General features: G+C 42.0%; 1 protein-coding gene across 1 annotated transcript in view; it reads right to left on the bottom strand.

The window, feature by feature from the left end:
* BOD1L1 (biorientation of chromosomes in cell division 1 like 1) overlaps positions 1-12,859 on the bottom strand; it is a 54,540-nt gene that overhangs the window by 41,150 nt on the left and 531 nt on the right. Inside the window, 4 exon segments of the mRNA XM_041751777.1 lie at positions 1,867-2,016; positions 2,626-3,240; positions 3,940-4,130; positions 8,443-8,567. Of these exon segments, the coding sequence (XP_041607711.1) occupies positions 1,867-2,016; positions 2,626-3,240; positions 3,940-4,130; positions 8,443-8,567 (1,081 nt within the window).

Below are 12,859 nucleotides of genomic sequence, written 5' to 3'. Positions count from 1 at the left end.
ATAACAAGTAGAAAATTTGTAAGCAAGGTTTTTATTTCCTACCACTTAGTACTCTTAAAATAATCATCTTACTTTTTTAAAGATTTTACTTATTTAACAGAGACGAGAGAGAGAGAGAGAGAGAGAGAGAGAGAGAGAGAGAGAACAGGTGGAGTAGCAGGCAGGGGGAGAGGGAGAAGCAGGCTTCCTACTGAACAGGGAGCCTGATGTGGGACTCGATCCCAGGACCTTTGGATCATGACCTGAGCCGAAGGCAGACGCTTAACCTACTGAGCCACCCAAGTGCCCCACCTTCTTACTTTTTGGATATCACACATGTAAAACCCTAGTCCTGTCCAGGGAAAAATTTGAGAAGCCCCACAAAAGCACCTAGAATGAGAATTTTAATCAGGCTTCAGAAAGTAGGGTGCTCACAGGATGAATGGTATTCATCCTACATAGGGCCTACAGAACTGACCTCACAAGGAGATATGAAAAACAGTGAATGCTGATGTTGCTTTTTGGGCTGGTCATTTTGTTTTTTGGGGATATGAAGAATGTAAAACAGGAGAGACTGAAAAATATATCCATGGAATTAAAAGCATCCACTTTTTCTCCTCTAGGATTTTCTCTCCAGGTGTTCTCTCCAAAAGCCAATGGCAAATTTACAAGATGCTATTTGTAAGTAATTGAAATATTTGATTTTTAAAAAAGGTCATAAGCAGAACTTAATTATGGGATACAGAGGAGCACAAAGTGTTGGTTAGAAGCCCAGTCTCAGGTTTGAAATTGGCACTGGAGCTCAAAAGCTGTGTGACCCTAGACAGGATCCCTTCTCTTGATGACTATTTCCTCACCTGGACCTACTTCTCAGGGCTACTGTGAGGATTACAGAAGCTAGTACACTCTAATATTAGATAACTTAATACAATGCCTGGATCACAGTGCGCTTAATATGGGTTAGCTGAAAAACAAACCATGAAGTATGGTTTTGCCCTGGGACAAGACAAAACTATGTTCTAGCTTCTTGGGTGGAATCAATTTCAAAGTCTCTGGAATGTCATGTTGACAGGAGAATCTGTTTGCCTGGGGGTCTACAGTCAAGTTAACTCATCTAACAGAATGATCTGGGTTGGGAGATTTGGGACAGGGGGTGTCAGCTTGATCTATGGAGGCGTTGGGGACTGAGATCAGACACTGTGTCTATGTGATAGAGCCCCAGCAAAAACTTTGGACACTGGGGCTTATGCGAGCTTCCCTGGTTGGCAATTAGTCATATATATTGTCTGATATCAATGCCAGGAAAAGTAATGCTCTCCATGACTCCACTGGAAAAGGACAACTGGAAGCTCCTCATCTGGAACTTTCTTGGACTCCAGCCTATGTGCCTGTTACCTTGGCTAATTTTAATGTGTGTACCTCAGCTGTAATAAACCATAATCATAAATTTTAAAGCCGATTTCAGGGAGTTCTGTGAGTCCTTCTAGGAAATTATCAAACCTAAGTGTAGGCTTGAAGACCCTACATTTGCAACTGGTATCAGAAGTAAGAACAATCTTGTGGACTATGCTCCTTCAACATCACCCATACGAACCCAGATACATACACTCACACATACAGCATCTTAATATACACTGTCTCATCTACATTTTCTAATAAACCTGGGGAATGGAGTTAAAAGATGGAGAACCAAGGCTTATTGAGTAACTTACCAAGCTTGCTCAGACAGACAACCTCGGAGCTGGGACTCAGAAACAAATCTTCCAACTACAAAGTCCCATGCTCTTGCCACTATACCACACTGTCTTTCACGATATAGCCATCTGAATATACAAATAATGCTCGACGGGAAGCTTCACAGAGGCATTATTAAGTAAAATGCTTTACCATCTGATGTAATCTCTCCTTCTTCCATGCTATCAGACATTACAACTTCCTCCTCAGTGTCTTCTTCAAAAGATGAAAGGTCACTGGTATGGACAGAGCTAACTGTGATGTCTGTAAGTCCATCCACATCAGAATCTATCAAAGAGCAATCTTCAAGAAGGAAATAAAACATGAAGATAAATCATGTTGTTACAAGAAGAACATATTCAGCACCCAGTTCCTAAATTACATTTATAATTTTCTGCATTAAGTACATGTCAAATACCTTCAACTTTAAAAATAAAAATTGCTCAAAAAATGGAAAGAAATAGAAGCCTCTCATCATTTATAACGAGTATCAAGGTAGAGCTGTTTTGGGGAGAAAAAAAAGGCAAACTAGTATTCTATAAAAATAACTAATTTATGATGTAAATGACATACACAACAGCAAATGTTAAGAAAGTGAAATATTTACTAATTATTATAAAGATTAGGATGTACAACTAATGAATTAAATTGACTGAAATAATGTGTGCATAAGTTACAGGTTAAATGATAAGGTTTAGAGCTTTTCTATTGATTTACTTTGTGAGTTGGTACACTGACATAGAATATACAAATGTTTGTTTTTTATTCTTTAGCAAAGGGGATAGGAGTTTTTAGGCTTTTGAAACACAAGTATCAGATAAATTTATTAAAATTTGAAAGATAATTTGACACCCCCACCCGGATAATTTTTGATCTGTAAACAGTTGTAGATTTTTGCAAGTTTTTATATACCTTCTTTTGTCCCTTCAATGGTTTTAGCTTTATTACTGTTCTTTTCTGAAGGGAGTTTTGAACACTCTACTTCTTTTTCCTTTACTTGCTTTTCCTCTTTCACTTTTTGTAATTCTTCACTCCTTTTTGAGTGATCGAATTTCTTTTCAGTCTTTTCCTTCTTTTCTTTCTTTCTTTCTCCTTTGTCATTGCTCTCTGGCTTCTTTTCACCTTTGTCTGTTGATTTGTTTTTTTGGTCACTGCTTTCCTGTTGAACCTCCTTAATTAACTGAATTGAACTATTGCTCTCTTTTGTATGATTTTTAATTTCTTCAACTGGACAAGGGAGATCAGTAAATTCTTCAGACTTAGGGGCTGTTTCCTGTCCTTCCCCTGCAGAGTCGGATGCAGATTTTTCTTTTTCGGCCATGTCCTCTGAAGTTCTCTCTTTTTCAGTACTAGTGTCCATGCTTGGCTGAGAAGGGAGTTTTTTGGATACTCTCTCGCTGGTCTTGGCATTTGACGTTTCTGTCGAAGCCCTGGCTGCACTAGCTTCTTGGTTAAGAGAAGTTATGGTTTCCAAGATTGACATGGCATCATTGGCTACATTAGCACTGGGTCCAGGAGTTGGGATACCTTTGAGGAAAAGACAAATATTAGAAAAAAATTATGCAAGGGCACCTTGATAGCTGTTGATTGAATGGCCGACTCTTGATTCTGGCTCAGGTCATGATCTCAGGGTCCTGGGATAGAGCCCCACATTGGGCTCCATACTTGGTGGGGAGTCTGCTTGAGGATTCTCTCCCTCTCCCTCTTCCCCTCCCTGTGATCGTGCGTGCGTTCTCTAAAATAAATAAATAAATATTTAAAGTAAAAAAAGAAAAAATATATGCAGAAGGTAAGCCCCTCTGAATTAATGCTACAAGCCACTATCATCTTTATAAGACACATATGCTATAAAGGCCATTCATATACCTTTAGACTTTCAGATACCAGTGCTAATACCTAGCATATTATAAATTCTCTACTGTTCTAATACTAAATCATAGGAAAGCTACCATGCAAATCTGGTAATTCTCTTTAGTTTAAATTTTAATTATTCCTTCTATTGAAACACACACACACACATTCAGTATATTAGTAAAATGTCTATTATTTTGCATTAATGTAAAAAAGAAATGTTCTGTCAGTTGAGGAATATAGGGGATATTTAAAACAAATATAATTTCACTAGAGCAGCCAAGGAGAGATGTTTTAAGGAACTAAATATCTCTAACTTGATACTCAGTTCAAGAAGCAAAGCAATGGAACTGACCAAGAGTAAAAGCAAGGCACCTTGTGTAATGATGGAAGAGTCTGGTTTCTCATCATCAGGGACTGTACTGCCACTTGCTTCCTCTTTGTGATTTAGTGTAGCCAAAAACTCATGCACAGCTTTCTCCACTTGAGGTCTAAATGTGTGGTTGATCTTTGGATCCACAACCTGAGAAATAATTCGGTCTATACCAGACTCCAACATTCCTGATCTGAAACACAAGATAATTTTTACAGAGAGGTAAAAAAATTTTTTTTTTTACTTTATCTGCATTAATTACTTTTAAATAAAATTGTTACCTATTACATATATGTTCAACCTTAAATTGCCCCAAACCACTCAACTCCATATATGGAGAACAGGCAGTGGGAAATATACCACACTACAAGAAAGTCTGTATACCTTTTACCACCAGTGTCACAAGTGGAAATACTGAAGTAGACAAAATAAAAAACAAAACACCCTTAAAACTAGATACAATACACTATATCTAGAGCCCACACTTACAAGTGATGCGTACCTTACCCTAACCCTGGCAGGGCATATGGGAGTAGATGAACATAAAAGCTGAGTTCTGGGTATAAAATAAACCTACGGACTCTACAACTTTTTTTTTTTTTTTAAGCAGAAATATGTAAGCCTTTTTTAAGTATTAGGATCTCTAGGAAAACTGAAGAACACATACAGAGTATAATTTCATCAAACTTACCAAAAATAAAAGCAAGCAAGCAAGCTTTAGAAAAACAAAAATAAAACTTAAGACTTCTGGCTTTCTTTGAATATCTTCCTGCTATAAAAACTTATGATTTATTCATTCAACAATTATGAGTGTCTTAACAGGCACCATGCTAGTCACTGGTTCACTACAAATCAGACCTGATCCTTGGTCTGGCAGGAGAGATAGACACAAACAATTAAAATACCAGATAACAGGCATTACAATACACCATATACTGTAGGGAAAGAGTAGAATAAAGAATCACTAGATATGTTTAAGGTAATCTGTGAATGCTTCACAAAGGGGAGACATTTGTACTGAGCCTTGATTTGCACACAAAGAAGAATGGGTTTAGAGAGATAAACACAAGAAACAGAGAAGCAAAGGAGACAACAAAGTCTGAAAAGTGCAGAAAATCACAAAAGTGTGAGTAAAATAAGAGGACACAGATTTAAGTAATGTACCTAAAACTTAATTCTAAAACAAAACACAGCAAAGTAGACCGAACCACCTGAGGAGCTAATGTTCCTTGGATAGTGCTGGAAGAGCCAGGGGCTGTCCCTTCCAGCTTCTAGGCTTCAGGCTCCCTCTGCAGAATGGGGCGGGGGGGGGGGGGGTGTTCTTATATTTTTACAATGCTATTTTTGAGTGCAGCTCTGTCTGGAGTAGAGGATGAATTTGATTTCCATTTCCTGAGGCACTTTGCTGCCTTGTGGTACTATGATTTTACTTATGTGGGCCATAGAGAAAAATGAGTCAACACTGCACAAAGTAGGTAACCTGCTTTTTAAAGTTCTAAGATTAAAAAAAAAAAAAAAAGCGCAAATCCTACAAACATTGTTATATCTTAGAGGTGCCTTCAAAATGTAGCAGGTGGAAAAGAAAACAAGGACAAGCAACCTTAAAAATGTTTTAAGGCACAATACAAAGGTATCACATAAAAAATAAAACCCACTGACCCTAAAATTATTGCTGTGGCCTCTCTCTGCTTATATTCCAGGTCTTTGTCTACTTCAGTCTAGTCTCCCACTGAGGTCAGCTCTGATCTTAAAGTGGAGGCGAGTCCTAGTCTCCCACCGAGGTCAGCTCTTAGTGGGCTTACTCGAGTGCGGTGTGGTCACAGGTGCCTCACCAGAGGGGAGAAGGCGAAGCCCTGTATCCATCTAAGGACAAAGGCAAAAGCGCCAGTAGGTGGTATTTTCCTGATTAGAGCTCCTTCCTTGTTTTCCTTTTAAATTGTTCAGTTAAGATCACTATTTAGAACTATCTAGCTAGCATTTTAGGTTCTGCTGTTCAAATGAATGCATAAAAAGACTACTAGATGTTCTGGTAGCTGAAGAACACCTGACAGTGGATGCCTGGGTCTACTCGTATGCTCTGGCACTGAAACATGCAAAACACAAAGCTGTTTGAAGTTCCTTTCCTGAAGTTTTAAGGCCAAAGGACAGTAGCCCATTTTTATAAACAAGACCACCAGGCCTCCTTCACTAAGTCTTTGTATTCAGCTTAATGTAGATTTGAAATTAGCTTTTTAATTAAATAAAAGCCAATGCAGAATACATGTGGTGATATGGAATTGTGATTACAGGTAGGCTGTAGTCTTCATTTAAATACTAAACTCTGGCAAATATTGAGAAAGAACATAAATGCAGATACCCAGTTTTTTTTTTTAAAGTGTCAGAATATCAATGATTAAATCGAACCATTCAAAAGTGCTGATATTAGCCAGGTTTTGTTCCACAAAAATGGCAATTGTAGATGGTTCAAGCTAATGGTCAAATGAATATTTCTCAAAGTCTCTGTGTGAAAAATTGTTTTGAAATTGTGTTTATAGGGGTTAGTCCCTCCCTATACCAGTAGTTGGACACGACTAAATACGGTAGCGTCTTTCTTTAAGGAAGCCTGAAAATGTTATAAACAGTAACATAAAACTTTACTAATGGAATTTAAGTGAGAGAATATTTTATTTAAAAATAAATAACATAGCTAGAAAAAAATTGACAGACGTCCCAAGTAGAGCAATGACTAAATTCTCCAAGAGAACACCCTTTCCTTCCAAAACATCTCTAGAAGCCAGTTCCGCATCCGCCACATAGTAACTGCTGGTAGTCACAAGAACCCATTAATGATGGGGTACAGCAACCCCTCACCAAACAAGATTCTGTGAAAATAACTTTTATTGGTGCTCTAAGAATTGTTAAGTGCTTGATTTTACAAGGACAAGAAACTAATAAATGACTGCTTCTCTCCTCTATAGATTTTGTATGCTAAGCAGTAAATCAGCCTTCCAGTTTAGTATCTTAACATATGAAAAAAAAGAATGCACCCCCCCCCAACCCCTGAAAAAACTTTATAAAGCAATATAATCATTTGTGACAAGGGTGAAAGCACTCAGTAATTAGGAGTACTCTGTAGAAGTAGGGGGTGTGCATGGCATTGTTGGTAGGCTTCCAGACCCAGTGCCCCCCACCCTCCTACCCTCTCTCCCTCCCCCCTTGCTATTATGGCTACTGTTCTCCTGAAAACCCAGAGAGTAGTTACCCCTAGGTTTGTTTCCCCACACCCAACAGACCTCTACGGCCTCAGGTTTTCAGGAAAGGCTTTGGTTTTTCTCAGTCTTACAATGCAATCCTCCCTGGCAACTGTTCATCTCTCCTGGGCTTTTTAAGAGGTTCCTCAAACATCCTTTAAAATGTAGACTTTAAACCTATTGTTAAATTTCCCCCTTCTCAGGTGGTAGGAGACAGTCTGAGCCCCCAGGCTCCCAGTTTCTAGGATTACCTGGGGCTAAATGGCTCTTTGAACCAGAGTATGCAGTTCTGTTTGTGGAGTTTCCTGCAGGTACAACTATCAGTGAAGTATGCACACTATAGGCTGGCAAGGTTCCTACGGGAGAAGAGGGTATGAAGAGGTGGCAGGCAGAAAATGGATTTGCTTAACAGTTTAAAAGTCACATTTCATTCTAAAAGATGGGCTTGAGTGAAAATATTTGTCAAGAGAGGAAGACTAGGCACTCTTTAAATAACAGGCACCCCTTCAGCTGGGAGGGTGAAGCAGAGATCCAGTGTCAAGGTCTTCTTGTCTTGGCAAATATTTATATTCAAGAACAAGATAGTATTGTAAATCTGCTTTTTTGGGAACAAATATGGTGGGTTTTTTTTTTTAGGTCCCTCTAAACATTTCAGCTCTTTTCATTCTCTTTATCTTATGTTTACTCAAAAGAGGCTCTGACAGATCCCAACACACTTTCCTTTTTTTTTTTTTTTCCCATAGCATCACTAAAAAGCAGAGTTAAAAGTCATAGTTAAGTGCCAAAAAAGGTGGTGGTGGTGGGTGTATTAGAAGATTGAAGACACAGCCTCAAATCAGACCAAATTATTTTAGTTGCAATAATCTAGAATATCTTTTTTATTTGTCAAAGAGCAAGAAAAAAGCCTGATTTTTTAGGGTTAAGAAAATGGTTGTGAATGAACTGTAGAAGATATTCTGGCACTTATCATCTATTAATATTCTACCCTATGTTTTTTTGTTTTGTTTTAAGTCACATTGTCATCCTTTCCTTCAGGTATTTCCACAGGTCTACAGGAGAAAATCAGACTAAAATTTATGGAGGAATGTGAAGTGAATTTTAGAATTCATTTTAGAATTCTAAAATTTAGAATTTCAGAGCTCACTCTAAAATTATACTGTAACATATATAAAGCGGCCAACCAAACTTGACAAAACATCATCAGACTTCCATGTAATATGTCTGCCTTCCAGGGTAGGTAGACATTGTCAAGCTAGCCTCCAGGCTGAGACTTACTTGAGCACTTGCTGTCTAATGTTGTTTCGTAGCTGGTTCTTATTGAGGTGGGGACTCCAAGTATGAGTTGCCAAGTGGTTCGCAACAAAGTTGTCAACACGTTGCCTCAGGTTCTGGTAGGCAGGCTGGAGAGGAAAAAAAAACAAACAAACAAATGTTAAAAATCTCCAATGTTATACAATATCAATATTTACAGCCTCAGGAATTTGAGAATCTTTAACAGTGTTAAATTTTTTTAGATTACAGTATCAATGTGGCAACGAAGTTTCCACAGTTTAGGACCATGCCACTTCAGGACAACTGAAGACATTCAACTGCTACTTATTTTGTCTAAGACACAATGTTTGGAGATGTAAAGAACACAAAGAAGTAAGACATCCCTCTCATTTATATACAAGGGACTAGAAAATAAGACACAGATATTAGTGTTAGCTGATTTGGAGCAAGGAAAAGGAGAGGGAGGAGTAGAGGAATTAAGTCTTCATTGAGAATAAGGCATTTGAGTTGGACCTTCAAGGTTTCCCCAACACAGAGCTGGTAATTGGAAAGGTGGGCCTTGCACATACAGCCAACAATAGAAGCAAAGACCAACTGGACGAGAAAACGTGGAGGTCAGGTGGGTTTGGAGGCATTCAATTTGTTTGGAAAAGAGAATATAAAAAAGGAGTGACACGAGGTTGGAGACAGCTTGGGGGTGGGGTTTGAAGGGCTTCGGGTACCTATATAACAAGACTGGGATTAGGGGGTTTAGAAGTGGAACCCACTGCACACAAGCAGAGTGAAATGTGATAGCTGAATTTTCTGATAATTAATCTTCTGATAGAGGGTAAAGAGACACAAAATATACTTCGGAAAGGATGCAAAAACTCCAGTGATGAAGGTCTATATTAGGGTGGTATAAATGGGCCGAAAGGCATGGAACCAAGAGAAGTTATAGAGGGCCAACACTAGAACTAGGCACTAAATTTGATGTAAGGTAGTTGGGAATGATTTTGTCCCCTCCACCCCAGGGGACATTAGATGATGTCTGGAGACGTTTTTGGTTGTCAAACTCAGGGAGCTGTTACTGGTATCTTGTCGGTAGAGGGTAGAGATGCTGCTGAATAGCCTAGAGTGCAGAGGGTAACCCAGAACAACAAAGAACCATCCAGCCAAAAACGTCATCAGTGCTGAAGGTGAGGACCCCTAAGGTAAGGGGAGCAGGAGAGAAGACACAGATTGTGTCACTTCTTAAAAGGAAGGAGTATTTGACCACTCCAGCAGGACTGCATACTCAATTCATAGAGGCTCCTCTCACCGCCCCTCCCCGCCCCCCCCACCCTCCAACTCATGTTCTTTCAATCTACCAGGTCTGCAAAGAGGGTGGAGGGCAGGGGGGCTACTCCTATCTTACCTTCTATCACTTTCTCCTTCACCAGATTCTGCCTCAGTCCTTCCACACTGACTGGTCTCTACTTCGAATGCTCAGCTCCATATAGCTAGATGGCTCCTTCAGGTCCTTCAGTGATGGCTCAAGTATCACCTTACTGAAATCTTCCCCGGAAAACTTACTGAACACAAATCAGCAACCCTTTCTACCCTCACCCTGCATTACTTATTCCATAGAACCTATGACACATTACTTCCTGCCTGTTTTTCTCTGCTGGGATGCAAGCTCCATAACAGCAGGGAGGTTTTGCTCACTGCAATACCCTGGCATCTAACAGAGTGCCTGGTACATATTTGTTGGGTGAATAAATATATATGCTCTTTGATATTCCTTTCAAATCTAAAAAGAAAAAGGCAATAATCACAGTGACTAGAAGCCATTTGTAATTGAGAAAGTATCCAAAAATCGGCCTCTGTTACCTGGGGAGAAAGGCTGGTGAGCTCCCTGCCTGGGACAGAATGACGGGCCTCTCTTGATCTTCCCTCTCCACTCTCCAGTGTGACCTCAGAACAAAAGGGTCAGAATAGCCTTGTAATCTCCGCTTGCTCCAGGAATCTGGGAACTAGTAATCTATATAGCAGAGGAGCCTCAGCAGTAGTTAGATATTGATGTCCAAGGCTCCAATTCTTTGGGTAGAAGGCTGATTTGGTCTGCTATGGTCAGTCCTCTCTTGGTTGGTTAAGGACCATCAATGGCCCAGGATAGTTTGGAGGGTTTTACAGTCTTGTGGAGCGGCAGCAGACTTTGGTATTTCTCATCTTGCTTTAAACACACAGGACTGGATGACAGTTTTGCTCTTGGAAAGCGCCTGATAGGTATTAAATGTCTTGATTTTTAAACATGCATGTGACTGACACTCCAGTTACTGCTACAACCCTATAGAGTATATACTGCAGGTCAGGGTTTGATGTAAAGCAGGTCAGTCTTCAGGGTGTCAGTTATCAAAAGCACCATACCACAAGTGGTCTCAATTATAAGGTGTTCTTACAGCTGAGACTCAACAGTTCCATTAAAGTGATGCTCCTTTGCATGAGGGAATCTTATGTCTATTCTGGCCCATTCATCACATTGAGAGGATGTTGAGCTCATATGAAAAAAAAAAAAAAAAAAAAACGGCTTCTGTATGTTTTCTGAGACTTTCAAACTTAAGTCTTTTTTTTATTATTTAAATAAGGAAAGGGAGTATAAGATGCTACAAAATAAGAACAAATACTTTAAATCAAAATCTACATGATTGTAAAGCTACAGAAGAGGAAGACAATCATGGGAGAAAGCAGCAAGATAATCAACCAGAAACAGCAGGCACAGAGGTAGAAAGACAAGGGAAGAAGAGGGGAGGCATCGGGAGTGAAGAAAGGGACATGAGAGGTGAGAAAGAGTTTCCACCATACCCAGGCTTCCTCTTCTGCCAGGGAAGGGCTATCATTTCAGTTCTACTCTTCTCTAGTTTCAAACATTAAAACAAGAGACCTTATTCTGCGGCCACTGAACTCCCTGAAACTATATACTAGGTTGAGCCACGTGTAATCGATCATAGTAAACCATTTCTGAATTATAAAGACTGTATTCTAATGTGTACATGTCCATTCTTCTTAGGGGATTGTGAAGGCAACTGTGCTTCCTTCCTTCCTTAAGACGCCACTTTGAGAGGATGTGGCAGGGACATCACCAACATGCAACAGTAACATTTAGTGGCAACGAGATGAGGAAAAAGTGGAGCCTTAGATACTGTAGTGCCCCCACCAGCATGTCAAGTCTCCAGTGTGGGCACACAACGACAGAATACAGACAGGTCTCTAAGTTTCTGAGAACAGCAAAGTGAGATCTCTGCTTGCTCGGTACAGATAACCAGCTTCGGTAACATCTACCTGGGCTTGTCTCATCTCCCATTACGGGAAAAAAAGGGGGGGGGTGGCATTGTTTTCAAAAGGTGGGCTGTGCGTATTCCCTGAAACACAGAGCGCGAGCTGCGCACTTCGTACATAGAGAAACACCCCGAGCACACTGGGTTCCCTGTGGCGTTGAAGCCCCGACACTGAGCACGCGCCCTTCTACCAGGTCCACAGGGTGGGCCGGGGGTATCCCCAGAGGGGACCGCAGGATCGCGCGCAGTTCCCATTCGGTCCCGGCGACCTCTGCATCTCCCGAGGAAGCATCTGTGCGATCTGCTAACGCTCTTTTCTCAAAGACATGGGGATTCCTCGGAGAGGCTGAACGTGGGACGGCCCAGGGCGCGCTCCTGGAGTCCCGGGATCAGCCCCACCACGTCGGGCCCCCGGCGAGGAGCCTGCTCCTGCCTCCGCCTGTGTCTCTCTCTCTCTCTCTGTGTCTCTCATGAATAAATAAATAAAATCTTTAAAAAAAAGAAAGTCTGAATGTGCTGAGAAAATCTCCATCCCACCAAAACCCCAATCCGAAGGATCCAGCCAGACATAAGCCGAAGCCTCCCGCCTGGCCGGTTTCCAGAGCCCCGGGCCCCTCCGCCCGGCTGCTCCCGCGTGTCCTCTGCTCCTTCCCGCAGCACCGCCAAGGGCGCCCCGGGCCCGCTACCTCCCCTTTCCCGGGGACATGGGCGCAAAGCCCTTCCCCTTCGAGCCCCCCTTCCCACACGAGGCAGCCCCCGCCGACTTCCCCCGGCCCCGCCCTCCGCCTCTCCCCGCTGCACGGCCCGGCCGGCCGCAGCCGCAGCCGCAGCCCCTCGTCGCCTCAGAGCGGCGACCCGGCCTAGCCCCGTCCGCGGGGCCGCCTCGGGAGGAACCGGGCCCCGGCGCTCCCCGCCTCGGACCCGCGTCAGCTCCGCCCTCCCTCAGCGCGCGCCTCCCCCTCGCTCCAGCGGCGCGCACGGCCAACAGGTGGACGCGGGGTCACCTAACGGCCTCCCGGGACGCGGCGGGACCCTGAGGCCCAGGAGCCCTCGCGAGGACGCGCAGCAACTTGGGTACGAAGTCAGCCGCGACCGGGAGTCGGCACACGTGAGCCCGTTAGCGC

The sequence above is a fragment of the Vulpes lagopus genome, chromosome 4 (genome assembly GCF_018345385.1).
Source record: "Vulpes lagopus strain Blue_001 chromosome 4, ASM1834538v1, whole genome shotgun sequence".
NCBI lineage: Eukaryota > Metazoa > Chordata > Mammalia > Carnivora > Canidae > Vulpes > Vulpes lagopus.
Note: the sequence above shows the minus strand (reverse complement) of the source record. Positions and strands in the feature narration are given on the sequence as shown.